The following is a 21,089-nucleotide window of genomic DNA, read 5'->3' on the forward strand; positions in this document are numbered from 1 at the left end:
GTTTGATCTAGTCACGTAGGCACATACACAGACACACACATCATATACACACACTCACTGAGCTCTTTATTAGGTACACCTATGTTGTATGAACATTTATTGATTACTTTATAAGCTAAACCTGCCCTACAGATTTACTTTGTGAGTATACTATTAATGACTGTAGCCTATCTGTTGCTTTTTATGTTATGTTCACCCACAGTACCCCATTTATAAATGAAAGGTGACACCCATAGAACCCCCACTGACCAAATTTAAATAAAGTGCTTGGTAAGTATATATAAATTAATCAATAAATCATATGTCCAAAAGTAACAATACAGCGGGGTCAAAAAGTATTTAGTCAGCCACTGATTGTGCAGGTTCTCCTACTTAGAAAGATGAGAGAGGTCTGTAAGTTTCATCATAGGTACACATCAACTATGAGAGACAAAATGAGAAGAAAAAAAATCCAGGAAATCACATTGTAGGATTTTTTAAAGAATTTATTTGTAAATTATGGTGGAAAATAAGTATTTGGTCAATAACAAACAAGCAAGATTTCTGGCTCTCACAGACCTGTAACTTCTTCTTTAAGAAGCTCTTCTGTCCTCCACTCATTACCTGTATTAATGGCACCTGTTTGACCTCGTTATCTGTATAAAAGACACCTGTCCACAGCCTCAAACAGTCAGACTCCAAACTCAACCATGGCCAAGACCAAAGAGCTGTCGAAGGACACCAGGAAGAAAATTGTAGACCTGCACCAGGCTGGGAAGAGTGAATCCACAATAGGCAAGCAGGTTGGTGTAAATAAATCAACTGTGGGAGCAATTGTAAGAAAATGGAAGACATACAAGACCATTGATAATCTCCCTTGGGGTCAAGATCTCATCCCGTGGGGTCAAAATGATCATGAGAACGGTGAGCAAAAATCCCAGAACTACACGGAGGGACCTGATGAATGACCTGCAGAGAGCTGGGACCAAAGTACCAAGGCTACCAGTAACACACTACGCCGAGAGGGACTCAAATCCTGCAATGCCAGGCGTGTCCCCCTGCTTAAGCCAGTACATGTCCAGGCCCGTCTGAAGTTTGCCAGAGAGCATATGGATGATCCAGAAGAGGATTGGGAGAATATCATGTGGTCAGATGAAACCAAAATGGAACTTTTTGGTAAAAACTCAACTCGTCGTGTTTGGAGGAAGAAGAAGAACCCAAGAACACCATACCTACTGTGAAGCATGGGGGTGGAAACATCATGCTTTGGGGCTGTTTTTCTGCAAAGGGGACAGGACAACTGATCCGTGTTAAGGGAAGAATGAACAGGGCCATGTATCGTGAGATTTTAAGCCAAAATCTCCTTCCATCAGTGAGATCATTGAAGATGGAACGTGGCTGGGTCTTCCAGCATGACAATAATCCCAAACACACCGCTCGGGCAACGAAGGAGTGGCTCCGTAAAAAGCTTTTCAAGGTCCTGGAGTGGCCCAGCCAGTCTCCAGACCTCAACCCCATAGAAAATGTGTGGAGAAAGTTGAAAGTCCGTGTTGCCCAGCGACAGCCCCAAAACATCACTGTAGGAGATCTGCATGGAGGAATGGGCCAAAATACCAGCTACAGTGTGTGCAAACCTGGTGAAGACTTACAGGAAACGTTTCACCTCTGTCATTGCCAACAAAGGTCATGTTACAAAGTATTGAGTTGAACTTTTGTTATTGACCAAATACTTATTTTCCACCATAATTTACAAATAAATTCTTTAAAAATCCTACAATGTGATTTCTTGGATTTTTTTTTCTCATTTTGTCTCTCATAGTTGAAGTGTACCTATGATGAAAATTACAGACCTCTCTCATCTTTCTAAGTAGGAGAACCTGCACAATTAGTGGCTGACTAAATACTTTTTGGCCCCACTGTACATATTGTATGATTGACATGGGTGCAGATCTTGGGCAGCCAAATTTGTTCATTTATGTTACAGTCTTATTTATTTTTAACAGGTTTAAGAAGTTTAACAAATCTTTAAAAAACTGCTTACATTTGTATATAATCTCATAAAACCAAATTAGGTTAAAAGTCATCAACAAGCCACCCAGGTGGTGCAGCAGTAAAATACACTAGCAAACCAGAGCTGGGATTTCGAATACATCGTATCGAATCTAAGCTCTGCCATTCTGCTGGGCTGGGCGGCTATATGAACAACGACTGGCTTGTTGTTCATACACGGTGGGTAAGCCAGAGCTGGGACCTCATAACTGATACAATTACGGCCTCTGCTGGCTGATTGATGCCGTCTGCACAGAGTTGGGGAATAATGTGATCAGGGTGTGGCTCTCCGTACACAAGGCTGATCCACATATGAACTCGCCTCGTGCAGGTGAAAAGATGCAGTCGGCTACTGCACACATGTTGGAGGAGGTGTGTGTCAGTTCGCGCTCCACAGTCAGGATGGGGGTCAGCACCAGTAGAGAGGAAGCATAACGCAATAGGGTAAAAATTGGATGCGCTAAAAATTGGAAGAAAAAGGGGGAGAAAACACAACTCTGGTTGAATTTTTGAACTCTCTACTAGGCACCATCTTTTTCAATAATGTCCACATATTCAGGGTTGAGGTCAGAAATTAGGAAGGGCTATTCCAAAGCTTTAGGCTGATTTAGCTATCACCTTATTTGTTTGTATTTTATTTAAATAATTTTCATGTTGAGACACCCAATTTTGTCCAAACTGTGTCCCTCTAACTGATGGTTTGAAATAGTGATAACAAATTTTACTTGTATTAAGGACTTTTTAATATATATTAAATAAATAAAGTATTTTTTTATGTTTAGGATCTAATACGGTCATTTTTTACTAACTTTAGGTGAGCATTTAGAATATTTTCAGGTTTATCCACAGCACAGTTAAGAGGGGTGCCTCAAAAACCTTCAGGGTGAGGATTTTAAAAACAGTGTGTGCAAGACAAGAAAGCCAGTATAGCTTTGTAAAGTACAGGATAAAAGTGCATTAGGTGAATTATGGGTAAAAGAAGCTTTTGAAATCTTTTGGAAAGATTTCAACAGCCATACACAAACTTGTTGGATTCTTAGCATCAGAAAGCTAGAGAGAAACTGCCTGAGACTGGTGATTTATTGATAAATGGTAAAAGTAAAGAGCCAATCCCTCAACTGGCATGATTTGAAGTTTAAACAAAGGTCCCCAGGATCCTGGAGCTGTGTAGTATCAGCAGCTCCTGCTGCATCACTGAGTCAACCTGAAAATGCTTATCCCTAGAGAAAGTGTGTCAGGACACATTTAAATAAAGTCATGGACCAAGACCTTGTCATGGTGACGTAGCTTGTGTACTTTATTGAATATCATTGCTGTCTCCAGAAGCTAAATGTTCCTAATAGGATCATCCAAACGTAGCAAGTCTAAGGGAGAGAGTCCTATAAAATGATGTAGTAAATCCTGCCCAGAATAGGGTTGCCAGGCTTGTGTGTGGTGTACATAGGGAAGCATCTAGTAACCAGGCCACTTACGCATGGGCAACATTTTGTGGGCTCCACATCTGCAAGATGAATACAGGTCAGGCATTAGGCATGTGTTTAATAGTTTTAGCCCACTGAAGGAAGCCAATTAAATGATAATACCTCACAGCTGATAGACGGACAGACAGACAGACAGACAGACAGACAGACAGACAGACAGACAGACAGACAGACAAATAGATAGATGGATGGCTGGATGGATGGGTAGATAGATAAATGGATGGATAGATGGATGATGATGGATGGACGGATGGATGGATAGATAAATTAATAGATGGATGGGTCGATAGATGGATAGATGGATGGATAGGTGAAATAATGGATGGATGGATGGATGGATGGACAGATAGATGGATAGATAAATGGATAGGTGGAATGATGGATGGATGGGTCGATAGATGGATAGATGGATGGACGGATAGATGGAAAGATAAATGGATAGATGAAATAATGGATGGATGGATGGATGGATGGATGGATGGATGGACGGATAGATAGATAAATGGATAAGTGGAATGATGGATGGATGGATGGATGGATGGACAGATAGATGGATAGATAAATGGATAGGTGGAATGATGGATGGATGGGTCGATAGATGGATAGATGGATGGACGGATAGATGGAAAGATAAATGGATAGATGAAATAATGGATGGATGGATGGATGGATGGATGGACGGATAGATAAATGGATAAGTGGAATGATGGATGGATGGATGGACAGATAGATGGATAGATAAATGGATAGGTGGAATGATGGATGGATGGGTCGATAGATGGATAGATGGATGGACGGATAGATGGAAAGATAAATGGATAGATGAAATAATGGATGGATGGATGGATGGATGGACGGATAGATGGATAGATAGATAAATGGATAAGTGGAATGATGGATGGATGGATGGATGGATAGATGGAAAGATAAATGGATAGATGAAATAATGGATGGATGGATGGATGGACGGATAGATGGAAAGATAAATGGATAGATGAAATAATGGATGGATGGATGGATGGATGGACGGATAGATAAATGGATAAGTGGAATGATGGATGGATGGATGGATGGATGGATGGATGGATGGATAGATAAATGAATAGATGGATGGGTCGATAGATGGATAGATGGATGGATAGGTGAAATAATGGATGGATGGATGGATGGATGGATGGACAGATAGATGGATAGATAAATGGATAGATGAAATAATGGATGGATGGATGGACGGATGGATGGATGGTTGGATGGATGGATGGATGGATGGATGGATAGCTAAATAGATAGATAAATAGATAGATAGATGGATGATGGATGGATGATGGATTGATGGATGGATGGATGGATGGACGGATGAACGGACGGATGGATGAATGGATAGCTAAATAGATAGATGGATGGATGGACGGATAGCTAAATAGATAGATGGATGGATGGATAAATAGATGGATGGATGGATGGATGGATGGATGGATGGATGGCTAAATAGATACATTGATGGATGGATGGATACCTAGATAGATAGATACATGGATGGATGGATGGATGGACAGAAGAAGCAGATAGAAGATTAGATGAGATAAGGTACAGTTCACACAGCTTTCTATCTCACTCTATTGCCTAAAGTGAACACAGGTCAAACTGAATCAAATTATTTGAAAATATTAATATTAATTAATATTAATTATTAATATAAATATTAATATGACATTTCATTTATGGGCATTTAAAATACTGGCATAAACCCATTGATTACAATTCAAAAAAGATTAAGAAATTCCAAGATTATGGGTAAATGTAATGTAAATTTGGATAAAATGATGAGTACATACAGTGTATCACAAAAGTGAGTACACCCCTCACATTTCTGCAGATATTTAAGTATATCTTTTCATGGGACAACACTGACAAAATGACACTTTGACACAATGAAAAGTAGTCTGTGTGCAGCTTATATAACAGTGTAAATTTATTCTTCCCTCAAAATAACTCAAAATACAGCCATTAATGTCTAAACCATCGGCAACAAAAGTGAGTACACCCCTAAGAGACTACACCCCTAAATGTCCAAATTGAGCACTGCTTGTCATTTTCCCTCCAAAATGTCATGTGATTTGTTAGTGTTACTAGGTCTCAGGTGTGCATAGGGAGCAGGTGTGTTCAATTTAGTAGTACAGCTCTCACACTCTCTCATACTGGTCACTGAAAGTTCCAACATGGCACCTCATGGCAAAGAACTCTCTGAGGATCTTAAAAGACGAATTGTTGCGCTACATGAAGATGGCCAAGGCTACAAGAAGATTGCCAACACCCTGAAACTGAGCTGCAGCACAGTGGCCAAGATCATCCAGCGTTTTAAAAGAGCAGGGTCCACTCAGAACAGACCTCGCGTTGGTCGTCCAAAGAAGCTGAGTGCACGTGCTCAGCGTCACATCCAGCTGCTGTCTTTGAAAGATAGGCACAGGAGTGCTGTCAGCATTGCTGCAGAGATTGAAAAGGTGGGGGGTCAGCCTGTCAGTGCTCAGACCATACGCCGCACACTACATCAAATTGGTCTGCATGGCTGTCACCCCAGAAGGAAGCCTCTTCTGAAGTCTCTACACAAGAAAGCCCGCAAACAGTTTGCTGAAGACATGTCAACAAAGGACATGGATTACTGGAACCATGTCCTATGGTCTGATGAGACCAAGATTAATTTGTTTGGTTCAGATGGTCTCAAGCATGTGTGGCGGCAATCAGGTGAGGAGTACAAAGATAAGTGTGTCATGCCTACAGTCAAGCATGGTGGTGGGAATGCCATGGTCTGGGGCTGCATGAGTGCAGCAGGTGTTTGGGAGTTACATTTCATTGAGGGACACATGAACTCCAATATGTACTGTGAAATACTGAGCAGAGCATGATCCCCTCCCTCCGGAAACTGGGTCGCAGGGCAGTGTTCCAGCATGATAATGACCCCAAACACACCTCTAAGACGACCACTGCTTTATTGAAGAGTCTGAGGGTAAAGGTGATGGACTGGCCAAGCATGTCTCCAGACCTTAACCCAATAGAACATCTTTGGGGCATCCTCAAGCGGAAGGTGGAGGAACGCAAAGTCTCGAATATCCGCCGGCTCTGTGATGTCGTCATGGAGGAGTGGAAAAGCATTCCAGTGGCAACCTGTGAAGCTCTGGTAAACTCCATGCCCAGGAGAGTTAAGGCAGTTCTGGGAAATAATGGTGGCCACACAAAATATTGACACTTCAGGAACTTTCACTAAGGGGTGTACTCACTTTTGTTGCCGGTGGTTTAGACATTAATGGCTGTATATTGAGTTATTTTGAGGGAAGAATAAATTTACACTGTTATATAAGCTGCACACAGACTACTTTTCATTGTGTCAAAGTGTCATTTTGTCAGTGTTGTCCCATGAAAAGATATACTTAAATATCTGCAGAAATGTGAGGGGTGTACTCACTTTTGTGATACACTGTACTCCCTGCTGTCTAATTCTTAAGTGAAAATGTGATTACTGAGCTGCTTTAGGGATTTAAGCAAAAGAGAATTGATATGAAATAAAAAAGTGAGTTAAAAGGATTATAAAGGTTAGAAGGTCATTTCATAAGTCATATTAGATTAAACTAGATTAAACAAGTAGTTAAATCCCTCATTAAATGAATAAAAACGGCAGCCTGAACACTTAGGTGTTTGAGTTAGGTAAGCTGGACACTTACCAAAAGGATTTAAAAGGAGTGTTGATCTCAAAGCCTCGGCGGTCCACGTGTTTGATGCATGCTGCAGTTAGATCGACCATGGTGATGGCCAGGCCAGAGTTAAAGTCCTGCAACAGAGCCACAAGGGTAAAAGAATAAATAACCACTCTGACCTTACGATGACATGATCAGGTGCCAGTACGCATGGCATGCACCAAGAGAACAGAACAGGCAAATACAAATACTACAATTTGACTAGATAGGCATAAATTCCCCACACGTGTTCTCCCAAATTTTGTGATAATGGGGTAAAATCATAGGATGTCCAACAAGTTTATGGTCAGGGGTCTTTATAACCATACGGAGATGTTTGATTAGAACTGTACAGCAGTGTTTGTTTGAGTTCTGCCTTTGCTTTGAGCAGGTAGCTGAGTGGACGATCGATGTGGCGCTAGCTGGAGGTCGGGTACTGACTGCTTTTGTTTGTTTGCTGTGGCTTTCGTTCCCCTGGGCAGGCAGAGGGTGACATCTGAGCAAGGCAAGGGAGCAGGACTGCAGCCTCCCCTCCAAGAAAAAGAGAGAGAGGAAAGAGATCTAGCACCGATCTCATTCATCTTGTTAAATTAAATACTCCACTCCGCTGAACATGAACAGAGTCACCTACTTCACACTTTCACTTACTCCCTCCCTCGCTCTCCATCTCTGTGCTCTTTCACCTTCTCTCCATCCTTCAATTCCCCCTCGCTGTCTTCACCTCCCTCTACATTCCCTCCATCATTGTCTCTCTCCATCTACCTCTGCGCTCTCATATCCCACTCGCACTCACTCGTTTTCACGGGTGACATTGTGTTTGCAATGGAGAAGATTTAAAACAAAAACAATGCAATCAATTTCCATTTCTTCCATTTGTAATCCCTCACCCTGGCTCACTCCCTTTCAATTAGTTGACGAAGAGAAATTTCCCTGCATAATGAAGACAAAAGACCTCACTTCACACTAAAGCGGAGAGTAATGAAAGGAAGGGATAATATACAGTGCACGTATAAATGTGAGTGAAAATGTTGAATCGTTCTTCCAGTCTAAACCAATTTGCAAATAAAAACCAGTGTGATGTGCAAGATTTACACCAACAGAGTAACTAAACTTTTTAAATACATTGTTCCAGTAGGCTGAATATACATTGTGTATTTATTTGAGTACAATTATTTATACTATTCTCTATTTATTGTTCATTAATCACTTTAAGAAGGCTCAGCAAGTAGAACTGTCCCCTCATAGCAAGAAGGGCTGGGTTCTATTCCCAGGTGAAGCGCTGTGTGGAGTTTGCATGTTTTCCCAGTGTCTGTGTGGGTTTCCTCTGGGTGCTCCGGTTTCCTCCCACAAGTCCCAAATCATGCAGTTATTTGGAGCTACTAAAATTGCCCTGGGTGTGAAAGTGTGTGTTTGCCCTGTGATGGACTGGTGACCTATACAATGTGTTTTCTACCTTTCACCCAGTGAATCAGACCCACCGTAACCTGATTAGGATAAAGTGGCAATTAATTTATTTTATTTACTAGGATTTAACATCATGTTTTACACACTTTGGTTACATTCATGACAGGACAGGTTTAATTCACCTCACTTGCATGTCTGTAGGAGTAAACCGGAGTTCCCAGAGGAAACCCACATGGACACAGGGAAAACATGCAAACTCCACAAAAAAAGGACCTGGACAGCTCCACCTGGGAATCGAACCCAGAACCTTCTTGCTGTGAGGCACCAATCACATTATCCTGGTCACTTTGTTCTACTTAAGGTGGGCCCGATGCCACCCAAAAACACTGGACAAAAGGTAGAAAACACGCCGCACAGGGTTCCAATAAACTGCAGTGCAACAAGCTCACAATTTGCATTCACATACACTCTCAGAAATGAAAGTTCCCTTTCTGTCACTGGAATGGCTCCCTCAAGGTTTTATCTTTTCCATCTTTAGTCTGGATATTGCTTTTTTAAGGTCAATTGTACACCACTGTTCCCTAAATTACCAAATTACTATAATGTATTTAGTTGACTGTCTTAAAATATACAAACTTAAGGTACATAGAGTGCAACCGTGGAAAGCACCATCCCAGTGACAAACGCAATTCTAGAAAAATTAAAACAATAGGTAAAATGCCAATAAACTGTCTTTTACAGTTATGCCTTTAAAAACATGACATTGTATTGACCAATAAAAATTTAATGTTATAATATAGTCTTATGTAATTTATTTATTTACTTATTTATTAGGATTTTAACGTCATGTTTTACACTTTGGTTACAGTCATGACAGGACGGGTAGTTACTTGTTACACAAGATTCAAACACAGTCATGGACTATTTTGTATCTCCAATTCACCTCACTTGCACGTCTTTGGTCTGTGGGAGAAAAGCGGATCTCCCAGAGGAAACCCACACAGAAAGGACCCAGACCACTCCACCTGGGAATCAAACTCAGGACCTTCTTGCTTTGAGGCAACAGTGCTACCCACTGAGCCACTGTGCCGCCGTCTAATGTAATTTAATGTAGTTTTTTTTTCTTTAAAAAATAGACATAACATGTAACATTTACAAAATGCTCTTAAACGTATATTAATACTAATTATTTTCAGGCTAACGAGTGGTGCAGTGGTCTAATAAGTTACCACTACAGAGAGCTCATGCTTTTGCATTTGAATCACAGCAGTGCTCAGAGAGGGAAAGTTGGACAGGGTTTGTTCCCATCGCTGCTGCCTAATTGTGACCTCTGCTATCTGGTTAAGACTCCTGCACAAGTGGTGGATCATTCTCAAAGGGCATAGCGTGACTGTGTACACGTTATGACTCTCTGTGAGAATCCACCGCTGGCTGCTGTAAAGAAGCAGCCGACAATTTTACGAGTCAGAGATGGTGTGTGCTAATGTGCAGCTCTCCTCTGCCAGCACGGTGGTAGTGCATGAGAAAAAGAATCGTACTGGAATTTGGAAATGAATACATTGAAAGCAAATGGAATAGGATGAATAAATAATAATAAATGTATTTATTGAAATAAATAGACAAATTTGAATTCCAGAACTGAAAATAGATTTCAACGTGATATTTTTGCATTCCAAATCTGATCTCTACTGAAAGCTGGAATCAAACAGCTGCAGTGTTAACTTGTATTAAACTGCTAAAAATGCAATTAACAAACTAGAAATAAAGAAAATTCAATTTAGACTTTGTGGTAATTAGATGGTGATTTTTTGGTACCAAGAACTTGTTTTTCCATGGTAAGATTTAGATTTGCATTGAATTGCCCATTGCAATATGTGTGCCTCAGGCTGGCTTGTCTTACACACTGTGCAGGCCTAAATATGCAGTGACTATTTCCATTGCGCTCCTTTTTTTCCCCCCTCTATAGACACATCATAGTACCCAAACTTATTTCCCTACATTTACACAAATAAGACAGCAGGAGCTGCAGCAGGGGAGCCAATCTGGTTGTCTTGAATACAGGAATATGATAAATTCACGGCTGAACTAAAAAGCTACCTGGTCTGTTTTGCAGATTCGGATTTTGGTTCCCATGAGGCTGAGGTAGACTTTGCCTTTGTGTCCGCGGAGCTCCACGTAGCCGCACTTGCTGGAGCTGCGTTTACAGGGTGTTTGCAAAACAGAGACGCGGGACTTCAGAGCAGCCTGCAGCACCTCCAGCCATTCCTGACGCTCTCCTGAGTGTGGGACACAGGAGGGGGGAGCAGTTAACAATGCGAATGTGTGTGTGAGCATGCATCAGGAAGAGAAACAAAAAGACACAGACTGAGAGAGCTGAATTCTATTAGGTCTCTTTCTCCCAGGTGAGCAGTACGCAAGAGCATACAAGGGTAAATATATTACATGCTTTTTTTATGCACATTTCCTGTGTATGCATAGAAAGACACGCCGACATTAGGGAATTAAATGCAAGCAAAGAGGCATAATATTGCTGGCATACTTTAGGAAAGTTTCAAATCTGCAAATGAAGGCTGCTTGCTAAAGCCCTTGCGTCTCATTGGCTAGAATGTGTGCGTGCGGTGATTGGAAGCGAGTAGCATAAAATGCTCTCTAGGGGGTTATTTAAATGGGACCACAGGGGCTCCCACATGCTAGCCAAGAACATAATAACAGCTGGATGCCCCCATTCTCTGCAGGTCTACAGCACCTGGTATGTCTCAAAGAGAAAAGACACAATGGGAATGAGAGTAAAGGTGTAATGAAGCAGGTAAAAAGAAGATTATATGAAACTGTAATTCTTGGCAATTTAATTATTGATAGGCTTTGATATGGATATATTTAACTGATACTGAGCACCCACCAGAAATGCTGGTTTGATATTAGATCAGATGAACAGTGAGAGCCAAGTCTGAAACCCCTAGTGAAAGTGCTTCTATCTTTTATTTTTTCTCAAATTAAATTCAATGTTTGTATTACAAACCATATAGTTAGTAAAAAAAATTGAGTGAAAAGTAAATCTTAAAAAAAAAATATACAAACACAAATCAGAAAAAGTTGGGACAGCATGGAAAATGCAAATAATAAAAACACCGAGTTTCTTACATTTACTTTGACATTTATTTGATTGCAGACAGGAAGAACCTGAGATAGTTCATGTTTTATCTGGTCCACTTTATTTCATTTATTAATAAACATCCATTCCTGCATTTCAGGCCTGCAACACATTTCAAAAAAAGTTGGGACAGTACAGCATTTACCACTTTGTAATGTTGCCATTCCATTTCACCACACTTAAAAGACATTTTGGCACCGAGGATACCAAGTGATTTAGTGTTTCAGCTTTTTTTTGTCCCATTCTTCCTGCAAACACGTCTTAAGATGTGCAACAGTACAGGGACGTCATTGTCACATTTTTTGCTTCAAAATTCTCCACACATTCTCTGTTGGGGACAGGTCAGGACTGCAGGCAGGCCAGTCCAGTACACGTACTGCAGCCATGCCTTTGTAATGTGTGCAGCATGTGGTTTTGCATTGTCTTGTTGAAAAATGCATGGACGTCCTTGGAAAAGATGATGTCTTGGAGGCAGCATATGTTGCTCTAAGATCTCAGTGTATTTTTCTGCATTAATGCTGCCATCACAGAAGTGTAAATTACCTTTGCCAAGGGCACTGACACAGACCCATACCATGACAGACCCTGGCTTTTGGACTTGTTGCTGATAAAAGTCTGGATGGTCCTTTTTATCTTTGGTCCAGAGCACACAGCGTTCATTTTTTCCAAAAAAGACCTGGAATGCTGATTCATCTGACCACAATACACGTTTCCACTGTGTGACGGTCCATCCTAGATGCCTCCGAGCCCAGAGAAGTTGACGCCGCTTCTGGACATGGTTAACATAAGGCTTCTTTTTTGCACAGTAAAGTGTTACAGGTATTCAATCTACTGTATAATGACTTTAATATTTATTGTAAAGCATATACACCGACCAGGCATAACATTATGAGCACTGACAGGTGAAGTGAATAACACTGATTATCTCTTCATCACAGCACCTGTTAGTGGGTGGGATATTTTAGGCAGCAAGTGAAATTTTTATCCTCAAAGTTGATGTGTTAGAAGCAGGAAAAATGTGATGGCTAGACGACTGGGTCAAAGCATCTTCAAAACTGCAGCTCTTGTGGGGTGTTCCCAGTCCGCAGTGGTCAGTATCTATCTAAAGTGGTCCAAGGAAGGAACAGTGGTAAACCGGCGACAGGGTCATGGGCGGCCAAGGCTCATTGATGCATGTGGGTGATAAGCGAAGGCTGGCCCATCCAACAAACGAGCTATTGTAGCTCAAAATCAAGTTAATGCTGGTTCTGATAGAAAGGTGTCACAATACACAGTGCACAGCAGTTTGTTGCATATGGGGCAGCATAGCCGCAGACCAATCAGTTAGGAAGGTGGTCATATGTTATACCTGATCTGTGTATCACAAATAATGTATCTTAATATTTGTATATTAACCTATCAACTAGGCTGTATCCAAAGTTCTACCAACAGTAAAGTCTTAGCATCTCCAAAGGCTTTTCCCACAGTACAGTAGTCAAATACACAAGTTTTCAGTATACTACATCATCTTCTCTAATAAAACATACAACAGGGCTAAGGCACACGTTTGCCAAGCATTTGCCCTGGAGAAGATTCAAAGCAACCCTAGTTTAATCAGTGCCAAGCAGCTAAACCTCAAAGCACAAAAATGCCTAGCCCAAGAAAGCTCTGCAGTCTAACTCGGTGCCAAAACTCTACCATTTAGTGATGATGTTCCCACAAAGACTGGACCATATCCGCTATTTTACTGCAGGGTTTTGGTATGCCGTGGCTTTCTGCCACATGACTAGGTCTGGTCTTGACCTAGGCAGCATAAATACACACTGCTCACACTATTGCTGGAAAACTTATCAAAAGAACCATTTGGGAAAGTACAGCATACATTAAGTGCTATTTATTTAGAGACTTTTTAATATTAGACTGATTCAATTTGCTAGAAGTTTGAGATGATGCTCATTGTTTCTGTGTCGAGTTATCCCTGAAAAATCCAACGCTGTTCCCTTAATAAGTACAAAACATCTAAATATATAGTGCATTTGAATTAAATAACAGAATAAAGAATTAATAAATCACAGATTCATGTTTTTATTGCATTTTACAAAATGTCCCAGCTTTTCTAGAAATGGGGTTTGCACATCTTGCTGTCATATCAAGATGCTGGGAAAAAAACCCAAAAGAAAATGGAAATTTGTCTTGGCTCCAATATCAGTCCGACATACGCCAACCAGGCATAACATTATGAGCACTGACAGGTGAAGTGAATAACACTGATTATCTCTTCATCAAGGCACCTGTTAGTGAGTGGGATATATTAGGCAGCAAGTGAAAATTTTATCCTCAAAGTTGATGTGTTAGAAGCAGGAAAAATTCAGAGCATCTCCAAAATAGCAGCTCTTGTGGGGTGTTCCCTGTCTGCAGTGGTCAGTATCTATCAAAAGTGGTCCAAGGAAGGAACAGTGGTAAACCGGCGACAGGGTCATGGCCGGCCAAGGCTCACTGATGCACGTGGGGAGCGAAGGCTGGCCCGTGTGGTCCGATCCAACAGACGCGCTACTGTAGCTCAAATTGCTGAAGAAGTTAATGCTGGTTCTGATAGAAAGGTGTCAGAGTACACAGCACATCACAGTTTGTTGCATATGGGGCTGCATAGTCGCAGACCAGTCAGGATGCCCATGCTGACCCCTGTCCACCGCCAAAAGCGCCAACAATGGGCATGTGAGCATCGGAACTGGACCACGGAGAAATGGAAGAAGGTGGCCTGGTCAGTTAAAGGATCTGCTGCTAAGATCTTGATGCCAGATACCACAGCACATCTTATGCCTGATCGGTGTATTTGGTAAACAAACATATTTATAGAATGTATGCAAAAGTGTGTGAACATCCTTGTTGATAATTACGTTCTGTAGTTTCAGCCACGCCCAGTGCTAACAGTTATTTAAAAAAAAAAAAAATTTAAATCTGCACAAAAGTAGGTCCAAAAGAACACTGCTTGGTGCGTTTGGTGTAGAGAAAGTTCAGAGCCCTGCACAGAGCCTTGACCTCAACCTCAAACTGAAATTTTAACTGACAGCCATGCCTGCTTGTTCAACATCAGTGCCTGACCTTACAAATGCTCTTTCGACTAAACTTGCGAAAACTGAAAAAGGCTCCAAAATCTTGTGTGAAGCTTATTAAAGTGGAGACTTTTATAGCCTTAAAGAATGAAAGTCCATCTCTAAAGAATGGAAGCTCATGGGCAGGTGTCCACATTTTATGTCCATTTAGTGTATATGACAATGTGCCATACACACACTTCCGAGTGTTAGGTCTCAGGAACACTAGAGGCCAGTTTGTGGGCTATTTGTGGTCTGTGTCACATTGATTGAGAAACCCTGCTGTACAACATATCAAATCAATATATTATACATTATGCAGCTTTAGCTGAAATAGAATCTACGCAATAGGAGCTGAGCAAACAACATGAATACATGGAAAAGTGTATGCTCATGGGCAAACAAGACGCTAGTGGCAGGCGTGTGTTTTCGTGTGGGTGTGCGAGAGATTTTTTGTTTGAAAACTTTCAAGCTCTGAATTTTTTAAAAAAGTGCTTATTTTTGGTTCCCTCTGCGTAGATGTTTTGCAGTCACAATAGCACAGAAGAACTATAAAGTTTGCTCTAAAGTCGATGTTCACCTGGGGAAACCTGCACACCTGCAGCCTGGTAAAAACACTGTACAGCTGTACGAGCTCCCAAACGCAAACTCACCCATACATATTTCTGTGCATTTCAATTATTCACCGCGGCCACTCGCCCCGACTCGCCCTGACTCTCGCTGCTCAGTCATGGCCTTTTCTTTTTGTCTGTGCTCACCTCCAGCCCTTACTCACACTTATTGCTTTTTCTCTTGCATGTTTGTCTTAAGATTGATGACTCTCTCAATCTGGTATGAAGCCGTTTAAAGATGCATGAGCTGACCAGGCTGTCTTTCTCTCTCTCTTCAGAACAAAGACTGCTGCTAACGAACAAGCTTAGCCAGACATTTATCTAGACTTATGGCCGGGCTTGGGTCATAAAAAGAGAGCAAGGGATACATTTTTAATAATATGCATTATTTTATACTCAAAGCAACAAGAAGTTACAGAAAGAGGAACATCTCTCTTGAAATCAGGAACCTTTTCTTGCTATATATTTTTCTGTTATAATTATTATTATGTTTCTCAAGAACATCTAGGTCTTCAGGTTTCTTGAAGCTCATTGATTGCTCTTTAATTATATCTATTCATCTTGTTGCTGGCCGTTCTCTTCCTCATTTGCCTTCAACTCTTCCAAACATTACTCTCTTTTCCAATAATGTTTTTAATAATGTGTCTAAAATAACAAAGCTAGTGAGAGTCTCAGAGTAAGAGGTTAGGTTTGATTTGTTCGAGGTTTCATTTGTTTGGGTTCTTTGCCACCCAAAATCTCTCTCAAGAAGTCTTCGCCAGCACCAAGAGTGATCAGAGTGGCAGAACCTTCTATTAAAAAGAACTATATCACATCATGGCACCACTACACTATGACTTTCCACTTATTTCTCTTCCATAAGAACATTCAGTGTAACTCCTTAAATATGATTGATTCATGAAGAATACCTTCAGTCACAGCCCCTTACTTCTGCAACTCAGTTAGAGTGGTAGTTTTAGCCAAAGAAACCATTATAGGGGTCATTCTAATTAGTTCATTAGTTCTTAAAAGCAGCCCTACCTAGTCAGTATTGCTGTAGTTTAATATTTTCTCCACTTCTATATGATTACATTTACATTTCCGGGGATTTAGCAGAAGGTTTATCCAAACTGATTTGCAGTACTGTGACAGTATGCTGTCTAAGCGATTGAAGGTTAAGGACCTTGCTTAAGGGCCCAACAGTGGCAACCTGGAAGTGGTGGGGCTTAAACCAGCAATCTTTCGATTACTAGTCCCAGACCTTAACCACTACCTAGGCTACAACTGCCCTACATATGATGGACTAAACAACACAGTGGTGTCAAAATGGCAAAGCAGGTAATATAAGGGTCACTGTATTCACTGTACATTAATGACAGTAGGTGGACTGGCTGCTCTACATTTGACACTAGGTGTAATCAAGTACGCAAATACGTATATACAGTGTATCACAAAAGTGAGTACACCCCTCACATTTCTGCAAATATTTTATTATATCTTTTCATGGGACAACACTATAGAAATAAAACTTGGATATAACTTAGAGTAGTCAGTGTACAACTTGTATAGCAGTGTAGATTTACTGTCTTCTGAAAATAACTCAACACACAGCCATTAATGTCTAAATAGCTGGCAACATAAGTGAGTACACCCCACAGTGAACATGTCCAAATTGTGCCCAAAGTGTCAATATTTTGTGTGACCACCATTATTATCCAGCACTGCCTTAACCCTCCTGGGCATGGAATTCACCAGAGCTGCACAGGTTGCTACTGGAATCCTCTTCCACTCCTCCATGATGACATCACGGAGCTGGTGGATGTTAGACACCTTGAACTCCTCCACCTTCCACTTGAGGATGCGCCACAGGTGCTCAATTGGGTTTAGTCCATCACCTTTACCTTCAGCTTCCTCAGCAAGGCAGTTGTCATCTTGGAGGTTGTGTTTGGGGTCGTTATCCTGTTGGAAAACTGCCATGAGGCCCAGTTTTCGAAGGGAGGGGATCATGTTCTGTTTCAGAATGTCACAGTACATGTTGGAATTCATGTTTCCCTCAATGAACTGCAGCTCCCCAGTGCCAGCAACACTCATGCAGCCCAAGACCATGATGCTACCACCACCATGCTTGACTGTAGGCAAGATACAGTTGTCTTGGTACTTCTCACCAGGGCGCCGCCATACATGCTGGACACCATCTGAGCCAAACAAGTTTATCTTGGTCTCGTCAGACCACAGGGCATTCCAGTAATCCATGTTCTTGGACTGCTTGTCTTCAGCAAACTGTTTGCTGGCTTTCTTGTGCGTCAGCTTCCTTCTGGGATGACGACCATGCAGACCGAGTTAATGCAGTGTGCGGCGTATGGTCTGAGCACTGACAGGCTGACCTCCCACGTCTTCAACCTCTGCAGCAATGCTGGCAGCACTCATGTGTCTATTTTTTAAAGCCAACCTCTGGATATGACGCCGAACACGTGGACTCAACTTCTTTGGTCGACCCTGGCGAAGCCTGTTCCGAGTGGAACCTGTCCTGGAAAACCGCTGTATGACCTTGGCCACCATGCTGTAGCTCAGTTTCAGGGTGTTAGCAATCTTCTTATAGCCCAGGCCATCTTTGTGGAGAGCAACAATTCTATTTCTCACATCCTCAGAGAGTTCTTTGCCATGAGGTGCCATGTTGAATATCCAGTGGCCAGTATGAGAGAATTGTACCCAAAACACCAAATTTAACAGCCCTGCTCCCCATTTACACCTGGGACCTTGACACATGACACCAGGGAGGGACAACGACACATTTGGGCACAATTTGGACATGTTCACTGTGGGATGTACTCACTTATGTTGCCAGCTATTTAGACATTAATGGCTGTGTGTTGAGTTATTTTCAGAAGACAGTAAATCTACACTGCTATACAAGTTGTACACTGACTACTCTAAGTTATATCCAAGTTTCATGTCTATAGTGTTGTCCCATGAAAAGATATAATTAAATATTTGCAGAAATGTGAGGGGTGTACTCACTTTTGTGATACACTGTATGTAAAGCTTTGAGATGGATTGGTTCCCTGTCCAAGATCTGTGCCTTGTGCCTAGAATTTCATTTACATTTTAGGCAATTTAGCAGACACCTTTATCCAAAGCGATTTACATTACAGATACAGTATACAGTCTGAGCAGTTGAGGATTAAGGGTCTTGCTCAAGGGCCCAACAGCAGCAACCTGGCAGTGGTGGGGCTTGAACCAGCGACCTTCTGATTACTAGTCCAGTACCTTAACCACTAGGCTACGGCTTGCCCACATTTCAAGGCTTTGGACCGAGCACAAACCAGATCAGGATGAAGCAGGTCCTGAAGATGAACACATAAATAAACAAAGGATTGAATGGATGGATGGATGAACAAATGGATGAATGTACTGAGCTTTAGGGTATGCTTTGTGCCATTAAGATGGAATTGTTCAACATATCTGGGCTTATCTATGATTAGATCCCTGGCCTGTTCTGGACGAATACAGCTCCTTCATGTTAATTACGATGTAAAATTTTATTTATTCATTTATTAGGATTTTAACGTCATGTTTTACACACTTTGGTTACATTCATGACAGAACAGGTAGTTACTCATTACACAGGATTCATCAGTTCAAACACAGTCACGGACAATTTTGTATCTCAAGTTCACCTCACGTGCAAGTATTTGAATTGTGGTAGGAAACCGGAGCTCCCGGAGGAAACCCACACAGACACTGGAGGAACATGCAAACTCCACACAGAAAGGACCCAGGCTGCTCCACCTGGGAATCAAACCCAGGACCGTGTCGCTGTGAGGTGACAGTGTGGAAAGATATTAAATAAAATAAAATAAAATAAAATAACAAATAGATCAATTTTAGTAAATAGTTTTTGCCCATGTTTCTTCCAATTTAACATCATGTACAGTTTATAAATCAACTGGAAAACTAGATTTAAAATGTGCAACTGCAGATAATAAAATGCAAAACCATTTCAGGGGGGTGAATACTTTTTCAAGACACTACAGTTACATACACGCTGACTCTTTTGCTTTACATCACACCCACAGCAAATCCCAGCAAACCGCACTGAAAATAATGTACTCTGGCAGGGCATTTAATGCACACATTTAGAATCATGCCATCATCATCCTTCATCATCAGTGCCAGCGCTGTGTTTGGGCTCGGATTGAAGTGTATCTGTTGACTCCAAACAGTGTAAATGTGGAGAGCAAAGCTCTCATTAAACCAGACAAGACCCAGGCTAATCGAAGGAGATGAGCAGTGAGCAGAGCACACACCATTCTGTTTGAGAATGTCTGGCCGAGAGATGGGCCAGAAAAAGAGGAAAGAGCTGAATGATCAAAGCTTGCATGCATTTGTAAGGGTTTTCTGAGAACACTTTATATGGATAGATATGTGCATTTTGCTCATTTTTATAGCTAAAGGAATGAAAAGAAAATGATCAAAAAAATCAGGTTTCTGGGCAGATGGCAGAGGTGAACTCACAATACTCCTATAATTCTGTAGTGTTTGTTCAGCTGACAAAAATCCATGGGAATGCTTAGCTTACAAGATGGCTTATAGGATAATGCTGCAATTGCTAGCCAAATACTTGTGTCAGTTACATTTCATTTTAGTCTCATGTGTCAGATCCTCTTTGGTTCTAAAAAACTTCATTTTACATTTTATGAACAGGCTTACTTTAAAAGATAGTTGTCATACAGCTAGGTGATATCACTTGCATTTTTCTCCCCATATTTGCTCCCAATCTAGTCATATCCAATTCCTTTCTGTTGGAATCATGCCGCACAATAACAGGAACCCTTTGCTTGAAGCCTCTTCTATAACAGTGATAAGTTAGAAACCATGCCAAATGCCATATAATTTTAGTTGGTGTTACATATAATAGTATACAGTATGTTTTTTAATACACCGATCAGCCATAACATTAAAACCACCTCCTTGTTTCTACATTCACTGTCCATTTTATCAGCTCAACTTACCATATAGAAGCACTTTGTAGTTCTACAATTACTGACTGTAGTCCATCTGTTTCTCTACATACATTTCTAGCCCCCTTTCATGCTGTTCTTCAGTGGTCAGGACCCCCACAGGACCACCACAGGACAGGTATTATTTAAGTGTAGGATCATTCTCAGTACTGCAGTGACAGTGACATGATGGTGGTGTGTTAGTGTGTGTTGTGCTGGTATAAGTGGATCAGACACAGCAGCTCTGCTGGAGTTTTTAAATACCGTGTCCGTGCATTGTCCACTCTATTAGACACCTAGTTGGTCCACCTTGTAGACGTAAAGTCAGAGACGATCGCTCATTCATTGCTGCTGTTTGAGTTGGTCATCTTGTAGACCTTCATCAGTGGTCACAGGACACTGCCCACAGGGTGCTGTTGGCTGAATATTTTTGGTTGTTGTACTATTCTCAGTCCAGCAGTGACAGTGAGATGTTTAAAACTCCAGCAGCATTGCTGTGTCTGATCCACTCATACCAGCAAAACACACACTAACACACCACCACCATGTCAGTGTCACTGCAGTGCTGAGAATGATCCACCACCCAAATAATACCAACTCTTTAGTGGTCATGTGGGGGCCCTGACCATTAAAGAA

General features: G+C 41.3%; 1 protein-coding gene across 1 annotated transcript in view; it reads right to left on the bottom strand.

The window, feature by feature from the left end:
- arap2 (ArfGAP with RhoGAP domain, ankyrin repeat and PH domain 2) overlaps positions 1 to 21,089 on the bottom strand; it is a 141,548-nt gene that overhangs the window by 91,700 nt on the left and 28,759 nt on the right. Inside the window, exons 8-9 of the mRNA XM_062993578.1 lie at positions 10,739 to 10,917; positions 7,226 to 7,332 (exon numbers count right to left, since the gene is read on the bottom strand). Of these exons, the coding sequence (XP_062849648.1) occupies positions 7,226 to 7,332; positions 10,739 to 10,917 (286 nt within the window). The remainder of the gene's footprint in view (positions 1 to 7,225; positions 7,333 to 10,738; positions 10,918 to 21,089) is intronic.

The sequence above is a fragment of the Trichomycterus rosablanca genome, chromosome 4 (assembly GCF_030014385.1).
Source record: "Trichomycterus rosablanca isolate fTriRos1 chromosome 4, fTriRos1.hap1, whole genome shotgun sequence".
In the NCBI taxonomy this organism is placed as follows: domain Eukaryota; kingdom Metazoa; phylum Chordata; class Actinopteri; order Siluriformes; family Trichomycteridae; genus Trichomycterus; species Trichomycterus rosablanca.